The sequence below is a fragment of the Magnolia sinica genome, chromosome 5 (assembly GCF_029962835.1).
Source record: "Magnolia sinica isolate HGM2019 chromosome 5, MsV1, whole genome shotgun sequence".
Lineage (NCBI taxonomy): Eukaryota > Viridiplantae > Streptophyta > Magnoliopsida > Magnoliales > Magnoliaceae > Magnolia > Magnolia sinica.
In genome coordinates this window covers 25,237,807-25,260,846 of record NC_080577.1, presented here as the reverse complement: position 1 = coordinate 25,260,846, position 23,040 = coordinate 25,237,807, and the positions used below count along the sequence as shown (strand labels likewise).

General features: G+C 39.2%; 1 protein-coding gene across 3 annotated transcripts in view; it reads right to left on the bottom strand.

The window, feature by feature from the left end:
• The window catches only part of LOC131245806 (splicing factor U2af large subunit A), a 39,194-nt gene that overhangs the window by 5,481 nt on the left and 10,673 nt on the right, over positions 1–23,040 (bottom strand). For all 3 annotated transcript variants that reach the window (XM_058245514.1, XM_058245513.1, XM_058245515.1), the window contains exon 4: positions 11,062–11,136. In XM_058245514.1, coding sequence (XP_058101497.1) covers positions 11,062–11,136 — 75 coding nt within the window. The remainder of the gene's footprint in view (positions 1–11,061; positions 11,137–23,040) is intronic.

Sequence of the window (23,040 nt, the reverse complement as noted above, 5' to 3'; positions counted from 1 at the left end):
CAAACCCCCATATCTGATGGGCTTGCAAACCTATGGTAGCACAAAGTGTGAAGCAAAGCCGCAATGGATTCGGGCATGAAGTGTCTGTTTCAAAATGTTATCCAGCATAAAAGGCTAGGAAGCAAGAGCGGAAGCATGCTTCAGTGCAGAAGCAGCACCTAATTAAAAGAATCCCGCAACCAAGTGCAAACCACTTCTCACGCCACCAAATGAAATTTACAGGCCCCTTCCTGGTCATTCCATTGGAATCCTAGATGGCCTCAATCTCATTAGCAACCTTAGCTGGGTATCTCATAATAACAAGTAGATGCCAGAACTGTTCTTATTAGAGTCATTGTTCCTCCTAGAGACAAATCTATATTTCTCTATAATTGCATCCCAGAAATCAGATACCACGCAGCCTTTTAAAAATCTGGAAGGCCAGCAACCTCACGACCAAAATTTCCGAAGCAATCCGCAACAATAGGCTCGCTTCAATTTTCATGCCAGTTATATTACACTGCTTTTCCTCATATTTATTTTTAAGTGGGACAGCTCCAAAAATAGTAAGAATATTGGGAAGATGTTGCGCTTCCCTCAACAAACAGGAGATGATTGTCTGCATACAGGGCCTGAGTCCCTCATTGACTCTATGCCCACCATCAAACTGCTGATAAGATTAGCAGGCACTCCCTCTTCAAGTAATCTTGATCATGATTCACCTTCAATCAAGAAAAGGAGAGGGAGAAGGTCGCACTGCTGGATCCCATGCTCATTCTTAAAGAATCCTTTTGACGTCCAATGAGGACGGAAAATCATGAAGAGGAAATAGTGAAATACACGCTTTCACCCATCTCTGACACTGCATGCTGAAAACCCACTTGAAAATCAAATTAAGACAATCGTAGGCCTTTTCCATGCCACTTTGAAGAGAAAACCTTTGGCCTCATTCTTGCTGAACTCATCCTCAATTTCATTAGCAAGGACGGTCAATGACAGATCAACCAATAATGAAGGGCACTCTGAGTACAAGATAACACACCCAAACACTTCAATTTTTTATGAGCCTAGGGCTTAACATTAGCAAAAGTGTCACGGTTGGGGTTGCGTCCGATGTAAAGGACATGAATTTTCCAGCAGAGTGGTAGCAGAGCAAAAGGGTGGAGTTTCCCTTTAACTATCTTGGTTTTCCTTTAGGATGTTACCCAACAGCAACATCATTTTGGGATCTAGCTGTTGAGAGGATAGAAAAGAAGTTGATAATGTGGAGGAGAACCTACCTTCTGTTTGGAGATAGAAACTTTCATGAATATTCTACTGTGCTGTGTATCTCCCTTCAAGATGCCACAAAAGGGATTTTTTTTTTTTTGTGAGATGGTAGGGAAGCAGTCCCCCAATTCCACTTAATCAATTGGAGGGATGTTTAGAAACCCAAAAAGGGGTCAGAGCAACCAAGCACTCCTTAGCAAATGGCATTGGAGGTTTGGGGAGGAGCTGCATGCATTATGAAGGAAAGTCACTGCTCAAAAATACTATTTCAGCGTTGAAGTGTGCATATGGCAAGGCAAGGGCTGCTACCAATATGGTGCACAAGGATAACATTGCTGGCCCTGCAGTAGCAGACGTGGCAGAAAGCCAATTATGGCAATATAAAGACATTATTATAAAATATGAAAGAATCCAGCAAAAACTCAAATCAGCTCAGAAAACTCAATTTTTAAAGAAAAGAGTTTTCAACTGTTAATGACGGTGGATGTGGGTTGTACGCCTACACGACCCACCTAGATGACTAATAAGGGGTCTTATGATTGTATAGCCCACTAAATCTTTAGTTTTGTCCATGTTTCACTTTATTTAGTTTATTAAGTGAACTAATATGAACATGCCATATCGCGAGGGGTATTTTTGGCAATTTTTACTTAATATGAAAAGGGGAGAAGTAAGGACGTACAAATCCCTCCGTCCTATTTCTACATAACTCTATATGGTGTTAGAGAGGGTTTCGTTCTAATTTATATTGTTTTCTTCTCTTCTATCTCATATTAGTTCTTATTTTCCTCTTTACTCTCCATATCTCCCATGTGTTGAGAGCAATGTTCGAAATATCTGTATCGCGCAATGCATCGCACCCTTGGGATACAGATACTTATCGGTTATTGCATGGGATATATCGTTTGTATTGCATAATTTATTGCACTTTTTAGGAAACATAGGGAAACATTGGGAAAATGGTTGAATTTTTCAATGAAACTTCAGAGATTATTAAAAATGACCTTAATACACACTTTTAAATCATAAAATCTTTTAAAAAAAAAAAAAAAGTGCACATAATAGGTTTCCTTTGTATAGGGTCGTCCTAAGTTATGTGTCGTTCGATTGAACTAAAACAACTATATTCAAATATGTTGCATAACATTTATAAATACATCAAAACATGTATATCCACACCGTCCATCTGTTTTGCAACCTTAATTAACAGCACCATACCAAAAATGAAGCATATCCAATTATCAAGTGAACCATGCCATAGGAAACAGTATTGATAGAAGGCCCTACCATTAAAACCTTCTTAGGGCTCACCTTAACGTTTTCGTAGAGTTTATTTACCATCCAATATGTTGATAAGTTCACATAAGCCTGGATGAAAGGCAAAAATAAATATTAGATTGATCCAGAACTTTTGTGGCCCATTAATAGTCAATCACGACTTTTTCCTTTGGTATGGTCCACCTGATAATTGGATGTGCTTTGTTTTTTAGATAATACACTAAAATGATTTGAAAAAACGGATGAACAATATGGATAGAGAATACATACATTAAGGTGGGCCCCGCATTAAGGGCCGCACCATCTTGGGTGAGTGTTGGGTCTCATCTAATCCGCTCTCCAATCCCTAACATTGATATCTTTACTTTTTTATAGGTCTTGGCTCAAAAAATGAGGCAGACTGTGTGGGCCCCATGCATTGTATCCATGCCATCTATTCATTTTTTTTTTGTCATTTTAAAGCTTGAGAAAAAAATGGGGCAGATCCAGAGATCAAGTGGGCCACATTGGAGGACGTACGTAATATCGTGGGACCCTGATGTGGAGCCACCTCGACGTAATATGGTGTATATACACCGTCAATTCATTTTGGCATATTATTTTAGGGAATGGGCCAAAAAATGAGACAAATCCAAATATGAGGTGGACCACACCACACGAAAAAGTGGTCACTGAACGGCCACCATTAAAAAAAAAAAATTAGGGGCTACAAAAGTTTTGGATCAAGCTAATATTTATGTTTTCCCTTCATCCAGGTCTGTTAGACCTTATGAACAGATTGGATGGCAAATAAACATCACGATGGGCCCTAGGAAAGCTTCAACGGTGGATATCATTACCACCACGACTTCCTGTCATGTGGTCCACCTGAGCCTTATTACCTACATTTTGGGTTTATACCCTAAAATGACCTATCAAAATGAATGGGTGGTGTGGAACTGTGGATAAAACACATATCATGGTGGGCCCTACAGCGCCCTTGACAAGAACGTCCGTCTCCAAGGCTTTTAATCCACGCCGGTCGCGGATTTCCTGCAAAAGGCTTTCGCGAGAAGTTCCTGTGCTGGGATGCTAGGTGGGGCTCACTGTGATGTTTGTGAGAAATCCAGCCCGTCCATCCATTTTGCAAGTTCATTTTAGGATATGTGACCAAAAATGGGGTGGATCCAAAACTCAAGTGGGCCATACGAGAGGGAAAACTGGGGAAAGAGTTTCCTACTGTTGAAACTTTCCTGGGTTCCACCTTGATGTTTATATGCCATCCAAACCGTTTATGAGGTCATTCCCACTGGGATCAAGTGAAAATACAAAAAACTTATCCTGATACGAAACTTCTATGGCTATAAAAATGTTTCAACGATGGTCACTGAATCCCTACTATTTCCTCTCGTGCGGCCCACCTGAGTTTTGGATCCACCTCATTTTCAGTCGCATGTCCTAAAATGAGCTTGCAAAACAGATGGACGTGGTAGATTTCTCACAAACATCACAGTGGGCCCCACCTAGCATCCCAACGCAAATACTTCATGCACGAGAGGCTTTCGCATGAAATCCGCGTCCGACTGCACAATAAAAAAGGCTCGGAAGCCCTATTTGGAAGCAGAGAGCATTTCGACCCCTGAAACCCTAATTTCTCTCCCAAATCTCAGGATTTTTTCCACATTATCTTCCGAAATCAATTCCCTAAGAACTTCTGAAATCAATTCCATAGGAACAACACGCTTCAATTTAAATGGCCCACTAAATGCAGCTTCCAATCAGGGCAATCTCTTCCACAGGTACAGAAATCCACATTGTTGAAAGTTTCTTTCTCTTTTCTTTTTTTTTTCAAAAAAAAAAAAATCAATTTTTTCGGATATTTGCATACAATAAAAAAATTTGTAGTATCTTCTGACGGGTTTTGTATCGCTGGATTGCGATACCGATAATATCGGCCGATGGTATTGATATTGCTAACACTGGTTGAGAGTACTCTAAGAAACTTAGGATTTCTTCTTCTTTTTTTTTTGGGGGGGGGGGGGGGGGTCGGGCCTGCTTTGCGTGTGAGAGTGTGAATGGCGTGTTCATGATCGTCGCTCTTCTCATGTTCGATTAGAAGGTTGAGCTGATTGTTTAGTCAGTTGTGATGCGTACATCATGTGGAGCGTGCAATTGGAGAGTTCGTATATCTAGGAGAGCTAGCCCTCATTTACATAAGCACTCTGTTATTCTCTATAATTTTTTCTTCTATTGGAAACAAAGGGTGATTAAATATTTGGGTTCCTAAATCCATCTGATTTTCAAACCACCTCTATAAATTGAGCAAATTATCTCCAGTGGTCTAAATCTATTCAAGTGTTTTTTTTGGTTTACAGCTAAAGGCAAATTAAGAAAGCTGACCATAGAGAAACCAGATAAAAATGATAACACATACGATTAGTGGATCCAACAAAATGCTCAGATCATGACATGGTTGTGAAACAATATGGAAACATCTATTAGTGTGAATGTGATGTTTTCAGATACTGAAAAGGTGTGTGATGGGGACATCACGTGCACACGCGCACTCACGCCGCCCCCCCTACGCTCGTACGTACGCAGAAGGAGGACCCCACCATCGATCTGGCTCAATGACGACGTCCAGAGAGGGCCTCCTAACTAGAAGACAAGTTTTGGTTCAGAAAAGTGGCCCGATAGTCAAGAAAAGCCCACCATGGGATCTCATGATCGTGGCCCACTCATCGGATTGGTTTTATATTTTAGGTTTTGCTTATTGTTATTATTTAGAACATCGTGAACGCTTTAGATTTCCTTATTTGATTTTTATTTTAGTTTACTTCATCGCCAAGTAATAGGTGTGTCGCACATGGTGCGAGTTTTGGGTATAGGGTTTTCCTATAATAGGCACCCCTTGTAGTTCTTTTCATTCATTGAAGTTAATAAAAAAATTCCTACTTTATTTTTCTGCTCTCTTCGTGAGTTGTGGAAGAATTCAAAAGTGGGTGCGAAGCCCTCCCTTTTCGAAGGGCTAATGTGAAGCCACATCGATCCCAATTCACCCCCATCTTCCATCATCTTTTTTTCCATCTTCCCCCACCATCCGTACTTCGAATTTGTCCTTTTGTTGCATCGAATTTCTTCGTTACAGCATGTTTCCAGATTTCGGTGAAACTTCGTCGGAGCACCACGCACAAACCGTACATCGGATCGGGAGATTTGGAGGTTTTGGAGTCCATCCCTAGGCCAAGGTGGCCTTTTTCAATAGTGGGCCCACACACGTGCGGCCGGATCACACGCACGTCCTCTGGGCCATTGCCCCACCGGATCATCTTTTCCTGTTTTTATCCTCTTTTATCCTCTTATAGCCGTTTTTTTTCATAAATCCTAACCTTATATTACATGATCCCTAATTGATTTGCCCCTTTTTTATCACCTTAGGGTTCCTTGAATTGAAATTAGAGAATCCCTTGGATTAGGGACTGATTTTTATGCATGAGTAGTTGATTTTATTTCCCTTTGACATTGTTTGGCTTATAATTTTATTGGTCCAGTCCTAGCCTGTGTCGGCTTGGACCCGCATAGATTCCCCTTTAACTGAATGTTTGGATTTTCATGTGGGATATGGAATTTGTGTGATTGTTTCTGAATTGGTGTGATCTAAGCCTGCAATCTTGCATATCATATTTAAATTCACGTCCTGCATCAGTGTGGGATATATTACAAGAGATGTATCCATTCAATAAAAACATGTTTCATACATATAAGTTGTTTGAAGAGATTTGTTTCCATTCCAACAAGGGAAAAAAGTATCTAATATTATTCAAAACTCAAAAGGAATGTGGAAGGAGTTGAATGTATATCAACCTCTTACTAATGATTTGGAAAAACAAAGTCAGCAACATGAGGTGTTCCATTCACTTCATTAAAAAAAAAAAAAAAACATGAGAAGTTCCGCGTGGCTAAATTCATATCTGGCTTGAAACCATAATATGAGCCCGTGTGTGTGCAAATCTTAAGTAGCAAGGATGTTCCAACCCTAAATGAAGTTTATCGCCTTCAATGTGTATCACTTGGCTCTGCAAGTGGAACTAGTGATAATTCTGCTTTGGCATCATATGTTGGATGAGGCAAAGGCAATGGTCGCGGTAAACAAGCTAATCAAGAAGGTGGCAAGGTTATCAAGTTAATACAAGTAGTTGTACCGATGCAGAGGGAGGTCGTGGTAGAGATCGTGGACCTAGGAAGTGTACTCAATATGGGCTTATAAATCACACTATTGGGAAATGTTGGGACATCCATGGAAAGCTAACTTGGGCAAATCAGACATCTTATTCTAAAGAGAACAGTGGATCTCGTTCTGTTGGTTCTACTTCTACAACACAGCAGCCAAGTATATTTGGTGACATAGTCAAACTTACCAATGATAAGTACTCCAAGATATTGAAAAATCAACCTATCTCTACTACTACTACCACTTTTAGAGCCACATTCGTAAACTCATATACGACTTGTTTAAGGTCCAAGACTCTGCAGCTTCTGACCATATGACAACTGAGTCTAGTAACTTTTCCTTTGTTGATAAATGATACATTATTATCAAGCTCATTAATCACTATGGCAAGCAATACCCAAATCAAAGTGTGTGGAATGGGGTATTATTCATCAAAGTTCCTTTATTTTGTTGTTAAATGCTCTCTATATACCTAAAATTCCTTTTAGCCTTGTGTCCAATAATAAACTCATAAATTAAAAACTACTTGATGCAGGACAATTAACCAATTGCTCTAAAAGCTCGAACTGATAGAGCATGGCGAATTAATCTATTTATCCCATAGCCCAGGCCCCAAATCCATGGGTTAGGTCCTCGGCCGAACCCTCCTCGTGGGCCCCAAATCCATGGGTTCCGCCTCACACGAGCCACCCACCTCACATGGACCCCAAATCCATGGGTTCCGCCTCACACAAGCCACCCGCCTCATACAGACCCCAAATCCATGGGTTCCACGGGCCACCCACCCCGAGTGTGCCCCTGCGTCCCACGGGCCACCCCACTTGAGTCTAGTGTGAAAATGTCCCCGCATTACTACTTTATGACTTTTAATCCTTCACGCTATGTTTTTCAAGATCTAAAGACAAGAAAGAATAATGGTGAAGGACATGAATATGGTAGGCTTTACTATCTTGATTGTGAAGTAATTGAAGCAGTAGCACAAAACAACATCTCTTCTTGTCAGTGCCATTGTCACGTCGATCACCTGTCCTTGAAGATTTTCAAAACTACAATTCCTTCATTTTCATCTGTGTCAACTTTAGAATATGAAGTGTATGTTAAGTAAGCATCATCAAGTCACTTTTCCACCACATGTGGAAAAACATAGTCTAGTTCCATTTGCTTTGGTTCATTCAAATGTTTAGGGACCCATTTGAGTCTCTAATGTGTCAGAGTATAAGTATTTTATTACTTTTGTTGATGGTTTTTCAAGAATGACATGGCTTTATTTAATCAAAGATATACTTGAAATGTGCTCTAATTTTAAGATCTTGAATATGGAAGTATAGAATCAATTTAACTATAATGTGCAGGTCCTTCTCATGCCTCAATGGTAGACTCACAAGAGTTTCAACATGAGGTCATGGGTTCGAGTACCCATTGTGGTGAAAAACCATTGTGGTATGAGTGCATGGGTGTGTGGGGTGGAGTGCGTGTGTAAAAAAAAAATTATAACGTATGTTTTGTTCAGATAATGCTGAGTATATATCAAATTCTTTTAGCTTATATTTATCTAAAAATGGTATTTTAGATCAAACATCATATACCCACATTCCACAATAAAACGGTGTTGCAGAATGGAAAAACTGTCATCTGCTTGAGGCAACATGTGCCTTGTTGATTCATATGTATGTCCCAAAAAGTTTTTGGAATGATGAAGTTTTCACAGCATAATATCTAATCAATAGAATGCCCTCTACTATCCCAATGGATCAATCGCCTTATGCAATTTTGCTTCTAGGTGTTCCATTGTTCACTTTGCTCCCAAGGTTTTTGGGTGTGTATGCTTTATTCATCAATTTGAGTCAAACCATGATAATTTGAATCAAATGTATTTTTGTTCGATATTCTAGAGCACAAGGGGGTTATGGGTGTTACGGTCCTCATCTTTGAAGACAATTTTGTTATGACGATGTTACTTTCCTTGAGACAACTTCATTCTTCTCAAAGGAAGGTAGAACTCTTAACTTAGAAGCTTCACCATCTCAACCCACAGTGCCTATGCCTATTCCTATTGAAGAAGACACTATCTAATCACCTCCTTCCACTAGTTCGCCCATTCCTGTTGCTAAGGCTACACACAAAGTCTACTCACAACAAAAACCAGGAGTTGTGCCATCCACCATATCTTCTTCCAAACAGGTTGGTCCAGTCACTTCATCCATATCTCCTAATTCGTCATATCTACCTATTGCTCTAAGGAAGGTAAGCATGCCTACATCAACCACCTTATCTCCAAGTTTTCATTGTTTGTCTTCCATCATTCATAAATTTGTCTTGCCTTTGACGTCTTATTAGTTCCTATGCCATACCAGGAAGCCATGTCACATAAGGAGTGTAAGCGAGCTATGGAAGAAGAAATAGTTGAGCTTTATCAAAATGACACTTGGGAAACAACTAGTCTTCCAGTAGGCAAACACATTGTTGGTTATTGGTGGGTGTTTACTATTAAATTTCAGCCTAATGGCATAGTCAAACGATTGAAAGCTTGCTTAGTTGCTAATGGATACACTCAAACTCTCAGCATCAACTATAACAAATCCTTCTCTCCAGTTGCCAAGTTTAATGTCATTCGCATCATTCTTTTTGTTGTTATTAATCATTGATGGCCCCTATTTCAGTTTGATGTTAAAAATGCCTTCCTTCGTGTTAATCTCACAAAAGAGGTCTATATGAAGCAACCACCAGAAAAAATTACTCGGGGGGAGTTAGATTTTTTTAAAAACTTTAATTTGATAATGAATAATATTGTAAATTTCAGTGAGTCAGATAAAGTTTGTAAACTGAGGCAATTTATGGATTGAGGCAGTCACCACATGCATAGTTCGATAAGCTTGGTAAGGTTATGTTGGCCTACGTTTTTTTTAAAAGTCATGTTGATCATTCTATCTTCATACAAAGAGGTGTTACAAAGAGTGATAGTAAAGGAATTGAAGATCTTAAGAAGTATCTTCAACGTCACTTCCTAACGAAAGATTTTGGTCATCTTCGATATTTCCTCTAGTTAGAAGTTGCCAGATCAAAGGAAGGCATTTATCCATGTGAAAGGAAATATGTTTTGGATTTGCTCACAAAAACATTGCCTTCTTGGTACTAAGCCAATTGATACATTAATGGATCCAAATCATAAACTAGTTAATGGTCAAGGAGATGTGGTTAGAGATAAAATGTGTCGCAATGGTGGCGGTGACCATAACAGCCACCACTATTACCGTTACAATATGGTTCGTAACAGCTGTTGTGCTCTCTTTTTCTTTTTTCGAAAAAAAAAAAAACTGAAAAATAACCTATATCAGCCCCATAACAGACCGGTCTGGGGAAGTAATGACCGTTATAGGGCTGATGCAGGTCATTTTTTTTCTGTAACAGCCACTCGACCCTATAATGCATAATGGTTGGTACCGTTACATAACAACCATTACGGCACACCTTGGTTGGAGACCTAGGTCGGTATAGAAGATTGGTCGAAAAACTTATCTACCTAACAATCACTAAGCCAAATATATCATATGCTTGAGTTTGATAATTCAATTTATGAGTTCTCCTATGGTGTCTCAAATAGATGCGGTAATTCATATTCTACGTTATCTTGAAGAAGCATCGAGCCAGAATTTTATATAAAAGGAAAAATCATATTCAAGTTACGAGGTATTTTGATACAGATTAGGTAGGCTCTCCAACTGATAGGCGGTATCAAAATACGTGAAAAGGTTTCTAGTGGTGAAATTTAACGTCATATGTTCGTTCTCAGGATCAACTTGTTGATATATTCACCAAAGCTCTTGGCCGAAGCCAAAGTCAGTCTGGACATATTATTCCAAGCTAGGCATCAACGAAATTTATGCTCCAGCTTGAAGGGAAGTGTTAAAGATTGTTCATAGGACATACACGATTGCGCGGTCCACCTGGATTGCTATAATAAGGGGTTTTACAGTTGTACAATACCTATAGTCCTTAGTTTTGTTCATGCTAAAATAAAAGTTAGTTCAATTCACGTTGAAGGAAGAATCTTAAAATAAGAGATACAAAATAAGTTTTTTTTATTTAAAAGAGTAACTTTAACCAGTTCATCATCAATGTTTCTCCAATTACACCACAAGAACAGTGCTGCATCAAACTCCTAAATCCATAGTTGGTAAAAGGTACAACATACTTCAAAGCTAATAACCAAGTCCCCTAAACCTAAAAAATATTACAATGACAGCAAACATAAGAAAATTACAGCACTTGAGAATGAAACAAGCATAACAAAACTTACAGCACTGGCTGTTGTTTCTTATGTATACCTTTTGTGGTGTATCCTTTACAACATCAGATATTGAAGTAATAACTGTGGCGACCGGTTTCTCCGTGACTCCTGTCTGCATGAAAATAGCAACTGTCTGAAAACCTGCTACATGAGTAGTAACCACATACACCTTAGAAACCAAAATTTTCACCTACAAGAAATACTATGTTCAACCAAGAAGGTATTCACGGTCCGCATATAAAAGTAACAGGAATAGAAACAATCTTCATTCAATGAACAGAAAACATATAGTATGTGACACGAAAGATCATAGCTATGCTAAGGAGACTAATAGAATGTATAGAAAATTTCTAGGGACCTCATATCACCACAACAGACATAATATCTTGAAATAAGAAGCAAAGTGAATTTGGTAAGAAAAAAAACAACAATGCTAGATCGAACGTGAAGCATAACTACGATTTTTTACCCATCTAAGCTTGGGCAACATACAAAGATACAAAGCATAATACTTGAAAACAATAGGTGCTCTCATGGAAAACTACACATTTAATTGCTGAAACCAAAATAAGTTTATCACAATCATTGGAGGCAATTTTTAAAACCAAGAAGTAACAATGTTGAACAAATTTTCTAAATAAAGAATGCCTAAATCATAACTAATAGAATTTATTTATTTTTTGAAGATTAAATCATGACTAACAGATATCATTACGAAAATAGCAAAAATTAACTAATTAATGGATCATAATAACTGAAATCCAAGAAAGGCATAGCAATGAGTAATTGACATAGTACAGAGAAACTGGTAGATTTTATGCTCATAGAAGTGGCCAATGAAGCAGCCTTTGCAACAACTGTAGTTAATATATTTAGTAATCCCCATGTCATTACGCGGTATGCACAGGATAATGGAACAAACATTTCAGTTGAGAATACTCAACAAATTATGTAATGTTAGAAACTAGAAAGCAGTCTACTTCCTCATTTACATTCTGAAGTTTTTCCTATGGCTGGTCACCTTATTAACAAATTCCTCATCATTATTTAGCAAGCTTCCCTCTTCTCCAAGGCTATTTGTTGAACGATGCACATAAGATGAATCTTCTAACAACATATAGATTAACATCAAAGTGACAAAGTTGCTCCAAGATGTGTTGATATTTTACGGGGAGTGTCTAGTTTTGTGTCCACAAGGATTTCATACAATAACCCGTTGACATCTTGCATTCCTTGAAAATGCATCACAAGTTGACAGATATGCTGAAAGTACATAACTAAAGTGCACCAAAAGAAACTTTAATTCGATTATTGAATGCTGCAGGTATATGACTAAAGAGAATGAAATAAAAGAACTTAGTTGAATTATTTATTTTGCTTAGATTCCATTCACAGGACAATGCTATAGAGAAATTTAAGGCCCAGATTGATGGTCGATGGGTATCGAACATATCATCCAAATCCACAAGTCTACTAACAAAGGGAATGCCAAAAATCCGTCAGTCAGCCATGAATATTTATTGCCAAGGCAGACAGATAGAAAAAGGAAGTTGAAGCCTGAAGGTGAGAAGATCTCAGAATTCAGCAAAAGAGTTCCATTCTATGACGAAGCTCAGCAACATCTGTTCCCATCTGCATTAACCTCAAACTGTATTACACTCTAGCATGTAGCACTATCTGAGTTTTGTCTCAGGGAATCTATCCTTCTGTAGGCTTCTACGACAATTTTTTTCATTGTACTTCTTGCTTCAGTCGATGCCTTTTTCCAAGTAAAAATTTAAATAGCTCCATTAACCATGTAGTGACCTCCCAAAGTTAGAAACAACTCAACAAGGAGTATTAAAAGGAAAAAAGAAAAACCCTACAAAAGGTTTTTTTTAATCTTTTTTTTTTTTTTGGGTAGGTAAGCTCAGCTCAAACCTGAGACTGCAATGTTGAGGCGAAGACTGCCTACCATCAAGCTATGGTCAAACCCAACCCTCCATAAGTGACAGAGGAAAATAGTCCCAAAAAGAAGAATCTAGAAATGACAAGTGTTTACAGGACCATTCTCCCAAAGTTTGGCTGCCTAGTGTCCTATGTTCCTAGCCTGAAATATCATATGCTCGAGTAAAATGATACATAAGCCAGAGTGCTGCTTAATGAAGATTTAGGCAAAATTAAGTATAAGACATTAAGATATGCATGGGTGCTTCTCCATATAGCTTTCTCAGAAGGCATGATTGTTTCCAATATCCATCTATCAAGCATGTCTATGGGGAGGGTCCTTACTCCTGCTCGGGTGGTAGACTATCAGGAGTTTCAACTCCCGGTCAAGGGTTCGAGTACCCATAGGTGGTGAAATTCCACCAGCGTGAGTGTGTGGGGTGTGTGTGCGTGTGTTAAAAAATTAAAATAAAAAATAATAATAATAATAAAAAAGAAGAAGCATGTCTATGGGGAGAAGTACATGCAACTAAGCTTAGCAAACTAGACAACAGTTCCGCATCTCATAAATGCTGTTGAGAAAATAACTGCTAAATTCAAACACTAATGAATGCCTTTTACTCGGACATTCCCCAAAAGGAAAGGAATCGAATCAAGTCCATCTACCCAGAAAATTCACCTACTAACATGATTCATGCTATGTAACAAGGACAGATCTTTTCTACAGAATGGCCATGTTGCCCAAGATATTGAGCACCAAGACTGAAATGGACAACCTAAAATGGAAATTTTCCCACGTTATTTTTTTTCTAATATTAGGCCCTGTTAGGTAGACACCTAAAAATGAGTTCATCTCATTTTAGTTAACAATAAATTATGTAATGGAGATCAATATCTCTAATGCATAACAATATCTCTAATACATAATTAATACTGACGTGAACTCATTACGTGTAAGGGATCAATATCTCTAATACATAATTACTGTTAATTAAAATGGGATGAACACGTTTTTAGGCTCTACCAAACAGCGCCTAACATATTTCCATTAATCTAGATGCATGTCTATGCATAATTTTATAATCTTGATAGGTTAGTGTATGGTTTTATAATATGAATTATGGATGTAATTATAGCATCAACTGCTGTTTATGGTAGTAACAGCATCAGCATATACTGATAGATTATTAATGATAGGTTCACAGGGTCCCAACACTGAGAATGTGCTTATTACAAAATCTCCATGTCAGAGTTAATATAATCCATTGGGCATCAAGCTTAAAGGCTCTTGATGATGGTATTTTTTTTATTCCTTTATCGGGTTTTAGCCATTGTTGTATTTTTGTAGCCTTTTTGGCATTCCTTTTCTAATAAATTGTCATTACCTTTCAAAAAAAAAAATTAGTATAGTCCCCCCATTAAAACAGTAAATGCTGTATAGAATCTAAACGAAGGGGCCTTGTCAACTGTCGAAATATTTACAATGCAAGAAGGTAAGCAGCAACTTTAGACATTTTCAGCAAGTAACATCTGGAGCTCTACGAGATCATGAGAACAATTATTCACTCTAAATAGGATGTGGCCCGCCTGACAGATGCATTTCCTTTTCATCATGTACTACTTACACAACAAAAGCAAGAAAATGTAAAAAGGCATCTGTAAGGATGTTTCCAATGTTCCTCAAGCATTCTACTTAAGACATTCACTTCACTCTTCAAGAATTACACAAAAGGAAAAGACTCATGTTCAATCTCTTTAAAAGCATCTCCACCAGTGAAAAAGAATTATCCATATTTACTCATATTGATTTTCTTCCAGAAAATGATCAATAGCTATAAACATGTAGAACATGTGTACATTATTTTGCTACTTATGGAGCTGCTTGATGGTTCCCCGTCGTGCTTATAACTAATATCATGGAACATCATGTCCCACAAGTATGTAGCAAAATTTTGGAAAATTGAGTTAAAACCTTCCCAAAATGAGATATTGAGATTACTACTAGCTAAAATAATTACCAGAGGCAGATAGAAACCCGCAGTCACATATGGATGCCAGCAATCAACCTCAATCACCCATTTAAACTTTAGGAATGCTTTCATATCAAGAAATTGATGAAGGAAAAAACTGTTCATTTTAAAGCCAGTTCCATAAAAATAGCTGCCATCACATTGAATTGGCATATAATGATGACAGGATGCCAGCATAAGACTGTCAGTTTCTGAATCCAGGCACAGTTACAAATCCACTATCCGTATACAGAAATCCCATTTTGTTGAAATAAACACCAAGTCAGAGCTTTAGAAGACAATTTAATGACGCTCATGATAAATTTAACTGAGAATGACGCCAAGAATCCTGAAGAAGCATCTGAGATCATTTTGTAAAGTTTGCTATTAAGTTAAAGCAAACGCCACATAATGGTCAGCTGAAAGGACTCTTTCAACAGTCAAGATCAATCACCCGAAATAGATTCTGGAAAGAAGCTGCTATCAAGTCAACCTTGCCACTACACCAGGAAGTCTTCTTTTATATGTCCGCGTGTTGTCACCACACTGAACGTGAATTATGACACACCCAATACAAATACCCTATTTAAGAGAGATTCCAACATGATAGTCAGACAATATTTCATCTGAAGATACAAATACACCATGCCTTTGCAACACAAAACTAGCGAAGCTATATAAAGAGAGACTATGGGGAAACTTAAAAAACAATGTTCAGCAATTTTTCAAGCACAGGGACTAAAGGACGCATGAAAGAACAATGTTGAGTAACCACCAACCATCAAGTTTAACCTTAAGACAATCAGCATTAACTTGAGGCATTTAATCATGATGGCTCTAAATTTTTAAATAATTGATTTATAGGCAGGTGATTTAGATGCAAGTGGAAGTTTGGGCCCCTTTCCTTTGTATTATCCTGGAAGCCTTTCTGCTCAGTCTTAGATGTGAAGTCATCACATGAAGTTCACAATGCTGGTTTATTTCTTTAGAAACGCATCCCAGTTTTCATACAATCATTCAGGAGTGAAAGAATTATGCAAAAGATAATGAGCAGTAAACAGCTCCGCATGGGATTACCATGGTGTCAGAATTTAGTACGGTCAAAGGCTTGTCTGACAGGAAGACTATAAAAATACAAAACACCAGCACATGCAAATTGCACAGAAAAGGCACTCAACACTGATGCATCCAAGCCACGGATCAAACGTGTATACGTGAAGGTCCAGGAGCGGGGGCCACCTGCCACCTGATCCATCAAAATTCTAACAAGGACGTCTCTGAGTGCGTTCCTCAAATTTCACATCATTGAGATATCAGTTCTTCATCTATGTGATATGTGACACAGCAAGGAGATGGAAGTTGAACCCGAATCAAAGGAAATCAGTTTAGGGCCCGTTTGGATTCGTGAAAAGAAAACAAAAATTGAGGAAATGATGTTTCTTGTGAAACACCATTTTTAGGAAACAGTGGAAAAGGAAAAGTCCCCTAGATTGTTTTTCAACAAGATTTCCTTGAAATTTTGCTCTATTTCAAATACATTGTTTGGGGAAAAAAAAAATTGATTTTTTTATTAAAATTTTAATTGAAGCAGAAGGTGACACATGAATGCATAGATGGATCGTGGCACATGTATCATATTGCCACATGTGACACATTGGCACATGTGGGACACAGCACATGTTGGCTGCTTAAAGATGGATGGCGTAAATGTTGCAAATGTAGCATGTTGGCAAGTGTGGCGCAAGTGGCGCACTTAAAGATGGCCGGCAACACATCACGCGTGGCACAATGGCGCATGAGGTACATTGGCACATGTGAGGTGCTTGAAGATGAGGGTGGCACATGTTACTCGCATGGCACATTGCACGTGGCATGTTACACATCATGGGGAGGGACGCACATCGCAAATGTGGCAAATATGGTACATTGGCACATATATGGTGCTTTATCGCGCATGGGGCACTTGAAGATGGATGCTTGCATATATGGGGCACTTGAAGATGGATGATTGCACTCGTGGGGCATGTTGCACATTGGCACATACAACACATGTAAAGTGTTTAAAGATGAACAAGGCCGCATGGCACATGTGGAGTGCTAGAGATGAGGGTGGCACATTTTGCACATGGCACATTGGGGTGTGTGGCAAATTGACACATAGAGCACTAAAAGATGGGCAGCGGCACATGTTGCACATGCGGCAAATTAGCACATGTATGACAGCGCGTGTGGCACATTGACACGTGTGCACTTGAAGATGGAAAGATGCACATGTGGGACACTTGGAAGATGGGCAGTGGCACATGTGACTGCCATGTGGTGCATTTTGTAGAGAGGGGGGGGTCATGTCCTCTCCTCCTCATTTTTTCTTGGAATGATGTTTTACAAGCATTTGCAAGGAAATGAAAAGGGTGCATTTTTCAGGAAATGGAAACAGCATTTCCAAGAAATTTAAAAAAAAAAAATTTAAAATTTAAAATTTTAAAAAAAAAAAAAAAAAAAAATGGAAACAACATTTCCTCAATTTAAGTTTCCACAAATCCATGCAAGCCCTTAAGAAACATACGTAGCAGATCCAAGGTTCAAGCTTGATCTCCAGCAACCACACTAAAGGAGAAAATCCTTAAAATAAGACAAGCTCTGTGAAAAGATCCTACTACCTTCTAGTAGATTAACTACTGGAACAAAGAGAATAATCACTCTTCTAGACTCAAGGATTGAAAGAAAACCTCAAAGAACCTTATTTAATAAAAATAAACATGTGCAGTTCCATGGCTATCTATTATAACCCTTTGTACATGAGCCCTCCCAATTGAACTAAAAGTCCATCTGTTGCCTGCTATAACTTTCAAAAACTAAGACACAATCATTACCACTTGTTAAACAGATTCTAAATTAAAATTAAAAATAAAAAAATAAAAATAAAAATAAAAAAGAAGAAGAAGAAGACGAAGAAACTATTTACTAGAAAAGCAAGACCACTCAAAAAAATTGAGATAGAACAGCAATTTATTGTAGAAACATCCCAAGCATAAAAAAGAATACAAGCTAACTACAAATTTAAAAAAAAATGAGAAGACTTACAGATCTTATTTGTCTAACCAAGGAAGCCTAGCACACCAAATTCCATTTAATCTCCCTAATAACCTCTTGGATAGAAGAACTTCTATTCCTAAAAAGCCCACCTATTCCAGTGACCCCAGATAACCCAAAAAATCCCCAACATGAGCATTCTCCACAACACTTTGCCTACTTTCCCAACTCCCCCTTGATGCCAAGCCCACATCACCTCCACAATCGACCTTGGCATTGCCCAATTGATATGGAACAAACCCGGAAAATGCTCCCATACCTTACAAACAAAAGAGCAATGCATAAAAGGGTAGTCCACAGATTCCACTGCTTCCAAACACATTAGGAAAATGTTGGGCAAAATAAGAGATCTTCCTTGCAAGTTATCAATAGTGAGCACTCTCTTATTGCCCACTAACCACCCAAACGCAGCCACTTGAGGGGCACCATAAAACATTAAAACCAACAATGATGTGGGAAGGATTGGATATGAGGCGCATCATGCAACAGACGATAAAAGGATCTAACCGAGAATCGACCCGAGCTGTGGACGTGCCAAATCAAATAACCTACTTCCTGAACCACGGGTATTTTATCCTTCAATAGGCCAAGAAGCTCCACCATCTCCACAATTTCATCATCTAACAAATTTCTCCTGCAAGGAGGTGACCACACCACTGACCCGCAACAAAACAAATAGCAATCTTTCATCAAAATATCTCTATCTGAAGCAAGGCAAGCTAAACCAGGAAAGGACTAAATGAGAGCCCAATCTCCACCCCAAACATTACTCCAAAAGAAAACCCAACTTCCATTCCCAAAAGAAAAGGACATATCCTTTACAGAACCGATGTTCGACCAAGGAAACCGCCTTCCACAAGACAAAGTCTTCCTTCCTCGGATCTGAACCTCCAAAGCCGTTTCCCAATAAGAGCCAAATTCATAGAATCAAGATCCCTAATACCCGCTCTTGCCTCTACAATTGGTTTACATACCTCTTTCCAACTAGGAAGATGAAACTTCTTTTTACCTTCCGAGCCTTGCCACGAGAAATCGTGTCACAACTTCTCCAACATTTGGAGCACCAACTTGGAGCATTTGAATAAAGACATGCAATACACCGGCATATTAGAAAAAAGAAACCTTGATGAGAGTTATTCTGCTTCCCAACAACAAATACCAACTCTTCCAACTAGACAACTTGCTTCCAATTCTCTATCCCAAAGTTGTCGAGCAAGCTTCCTGACACATAAAGGCAAACCGAGGTAAGATGAAGGAAACGAGCTAGTCTTGCATTTGAAAATATCTGCCAACCCTGAAAGTTCCTCCTCACCTAAATACCGAGCATTTCACTTTCAGCAATATTGATATTAAGCCACAAGGCTGCTTCAAAATAGACTAACTTTTCTAAGATTAACAACCATAACTGCATCCGCATCACAAAACAGAAAAGTGTCATCTGTGTATTGAAGGTGGCTAATCTGAATTCCCCCAATAGCAACTCCAAAGCATTTGTTTGATGTGACCATGTTCTTCCAAACATTTTCTTGATGTGCATGAGGGATGCGGGACCGATATATCACCTATTCATTCATTGCCATTACGCCTTTAAAGTCTGGGAGCAATTCCTCAACTTATTCCATATGCCTTGGGTGATGCCAAGTCAGTCGATCACCTCTTGTGGGCCTGGCATGGAGGTGTGGTGAGTAAAGATAGAAAAGTTGTTTGGCGTGTTGTAGAAATGGGTATATTTTGGCATATTTGGAGGGCTTGTAACAGTCGTTTCCAAAACGAGGATATTACCATTGCAGAGGTCATTCATTTTGGTCAAAGATGATGTCTTGAATTAGGCAGTATGTGTTAAATCAGCTATGCTAGTTGATATCTTCGAGTGATTTTCCCTAGTTTCTTTGTGTATTCTTTATGCCTTTTGGCGCGTTCCTACTAAATTTCCAGTTGCCTCTCAAAAAAAAAAAAACTTCAAAGCCTTTGATTAATCCAACTTCCTCACCCTTGTGGAACATCCTGTTAAAGCCTCCCTAACCACCACAAACAAGGAGATAACATATCCCCTTGACAAATACCTCTAGATGCTTTGAAGTACCCGTTTAGAGACCCATTAATCAAAATAGAGAAGGAAGCCGATTGAACATAAGCCTTCATCCGACTTCTCCATTCTGACCATCCTTTGAAGAAAGCATAATAGCTCACTGGTCTAGCTCCATGGCACCGAAAATGTATCAGGGCTCAAGTGATTCACCGAAGCGACGAGACCTTGAAAGCCACTTTTTCAAGTGTCAGTAGTAGGACATTCTGTCAATCAAGGAAGGTTTTACCCCATCTTACCGAGCATGTAGTCAAGGAAACCCCAATCCACATGATCGTAGGCTTTTTCAATATCAAGTTTGCAAACCACCCCACTTTTCTTTGCTCTATTATTTCTAGAATCAATGCATTCATGCACTATTAGCGCACTATCCAAAATCTATCTTCCCATGACGAAAGCCCCTTGATTCTTGAAAATTACCATACCCAACACATTTTTTAAAACAAAAAGCCAACACTTTGGCTAATATTTTGTACGGGCTTCTAATCAAACTTATAGGTCTGAAAGTCTTTGATTAATTCCGCTCCTCCCAATTTGGGATGAGGGCGATAAACGTTGCCCCTAGTTCATTAGACAAACGACCCTGCTCATAGAATGCTGAGATGAATTCCATAACGTCTTTTATAACTTTTTCCCAATATGACTTGAAAAACATCATAGGAAAGCCATCTGATCCTGGTGCCTTGTCCCCACACATCAAGTCCAAAGCCACGACCTCCTCCACCAAAATGGGAGACTCAATGAAGTTAGTTACCTCCTTCTGCAACTGGGAAAACTCCAAGTGATCCAACCAAGGACGATTTCAAGAGTCTGAAGACAAAAGATTTTTATAGAAAGATACGGTTGCCTCATAAATAACCCCCTTATCCAAGGATGAAGAGTAATTAACCACCGAATTGTTGATACGGATGCTCCGAGCTCTTGCACTATGTTATGATAATATCATGTATTTTTATCCCCCTCCTTAAGACATAACGCTCTCGACCGCTGCCGCTAACGAATTTCTTCCTCTTTTATCCAACTAGAATATCTTGAAATCAACAAAGCCCTTGTTTCATGATTTTCACTAGAGAGATTCCCTAATTCCTCCTTGAAGCCTAAGTCGTGGATCTCCTTTAGATATTATCGAACTCCACTTCTCTAGCGCCCATAACCTCTTTCTTCCAAATTTTAATTTTCTCTTTCAAAAGTTTGAGTTTCCTTCAGAGCCTAAAGCCGACATAACCATCTACCAAACAGATACCCCAACATTCCTCAACCAGCTACCGGAATCCATCAACCTCCATCCAAGCTAACTCGAATCTGAAAGGTTTCAAGCACCAATATAATAGGGCGATGATCAAATATGGGCTTCAGCAAAACCCGCCAAGCTATGAGGGGGGATTTAACCAAATCAATCTGAAGAAACTAAGAACCGATCCAATCTTGAATGAATAGGATTATCTTGGTCATTTTACAAAGTGAACTTCGAGCACTCGGGCAACAATCCGATAGGGCGATGATCAAATATGGGCTTCGGCAAACCCCATTGAGCTACAAGGGGGGATTAGCCAAACCAATCCAAAGAAACTAAGAAACTACACATGCGAACAGCCACTGCCAACCAAAGTTAATCTCACGAAACACCACCAACAACGAGGTCCCCGCCAAATTGTTCATTTTCTTCCAGACCTCAACATTCCAAGCCACTAAGATTCCTCCGGCAACACCCACCGCATCAACCATTAGCCACTCTTTGTTTTTAAGCCCCCAAATTGTATCCACTGTAGCTTTGTCCATGTTCTGAGTCTTCAATTCTTGCAACGCTACAATATCAACATTTTCCTTCTTACATAACTTCTTAATCTAAGCTCTTTTGAGCTTACACCCCAACCCCCGAATATTCCAAGATAAAATAATCATTGATAACCTGACTTGCCCATTTTGACCCTTTAGCCTCCATTGGTCTTAGAAGTTGTATCATAATTAACGAAACACTCCACATGGAGCAATTAACGCCAACCCCTCGGGGACTTCTTAGATTTTAGCGCGTGAATGTCTCAAAGTCTCTGCACCCCCCCTGCGCTGCACAAACTAGAAGAAAGCATAAGCATCTTCATCGCAGGCTCTGAAAGACATCCCCAACACAATACCCACCCTCTCCAAAATATCTTTAGACCTGCAGTTGCTCCTTAGAAATCGCAGGACCCAAATCCACAGCAAACTGAGCTACTGGAACCATCTCAGCATCTGAAGGGCCAACCGCACAAGCAATGACTCTTCGAGAAGGCTGAAGAGGAGTGATCGTTAAAGCGTCCGCCATCAAGTTCTCAATCAAGGGTTGACGTTCTAGGTCCAGCGCATACCCATTTGTCATCATCGCATCTTCATAAAAGAACAAAATCACCGCCCTATCTAAAGACTCGACGAAGGGATTTCGATTGTCAAAGTCACTGTTAATAGAGGACTCGTCGGCCGTTAAGTCCATTAGATTATCAGAGCCACTTGCCGAAAGCAACTACGGAAGGAAGACGACCACGGATCCCCATTCTACCCTCTTTGCAAGTCTCTCTCTTTGAAATGAAGGAACCTTCAAGTTTCAATCAGGTTATGAAATAAAAGGGCTAAAGGGGCTTCGCACGTGTGAGAGTGAAGCACACATACCGGAGCTGGATTAAAAGACGCACGTGTAGGAGACGCAATGAGAGCCAACGATAGGTGGTCCCCATATTCCCTACGTGTCGACCTCTGCTGTAAAGATAGCTCGTTGTGCACACACATGTCGCTAGAAGCCATCTCCTTTTCAAGTGGCCTGAACCAATCCCCAGCCTTCTCGCCAACGCCAGGTGTAGGGAGGTTATTTCCTTTGGAGATAGGTTTGGACTCCAGACCACTGCTTCGGAAGAGGTTTGGAATGGGAGTG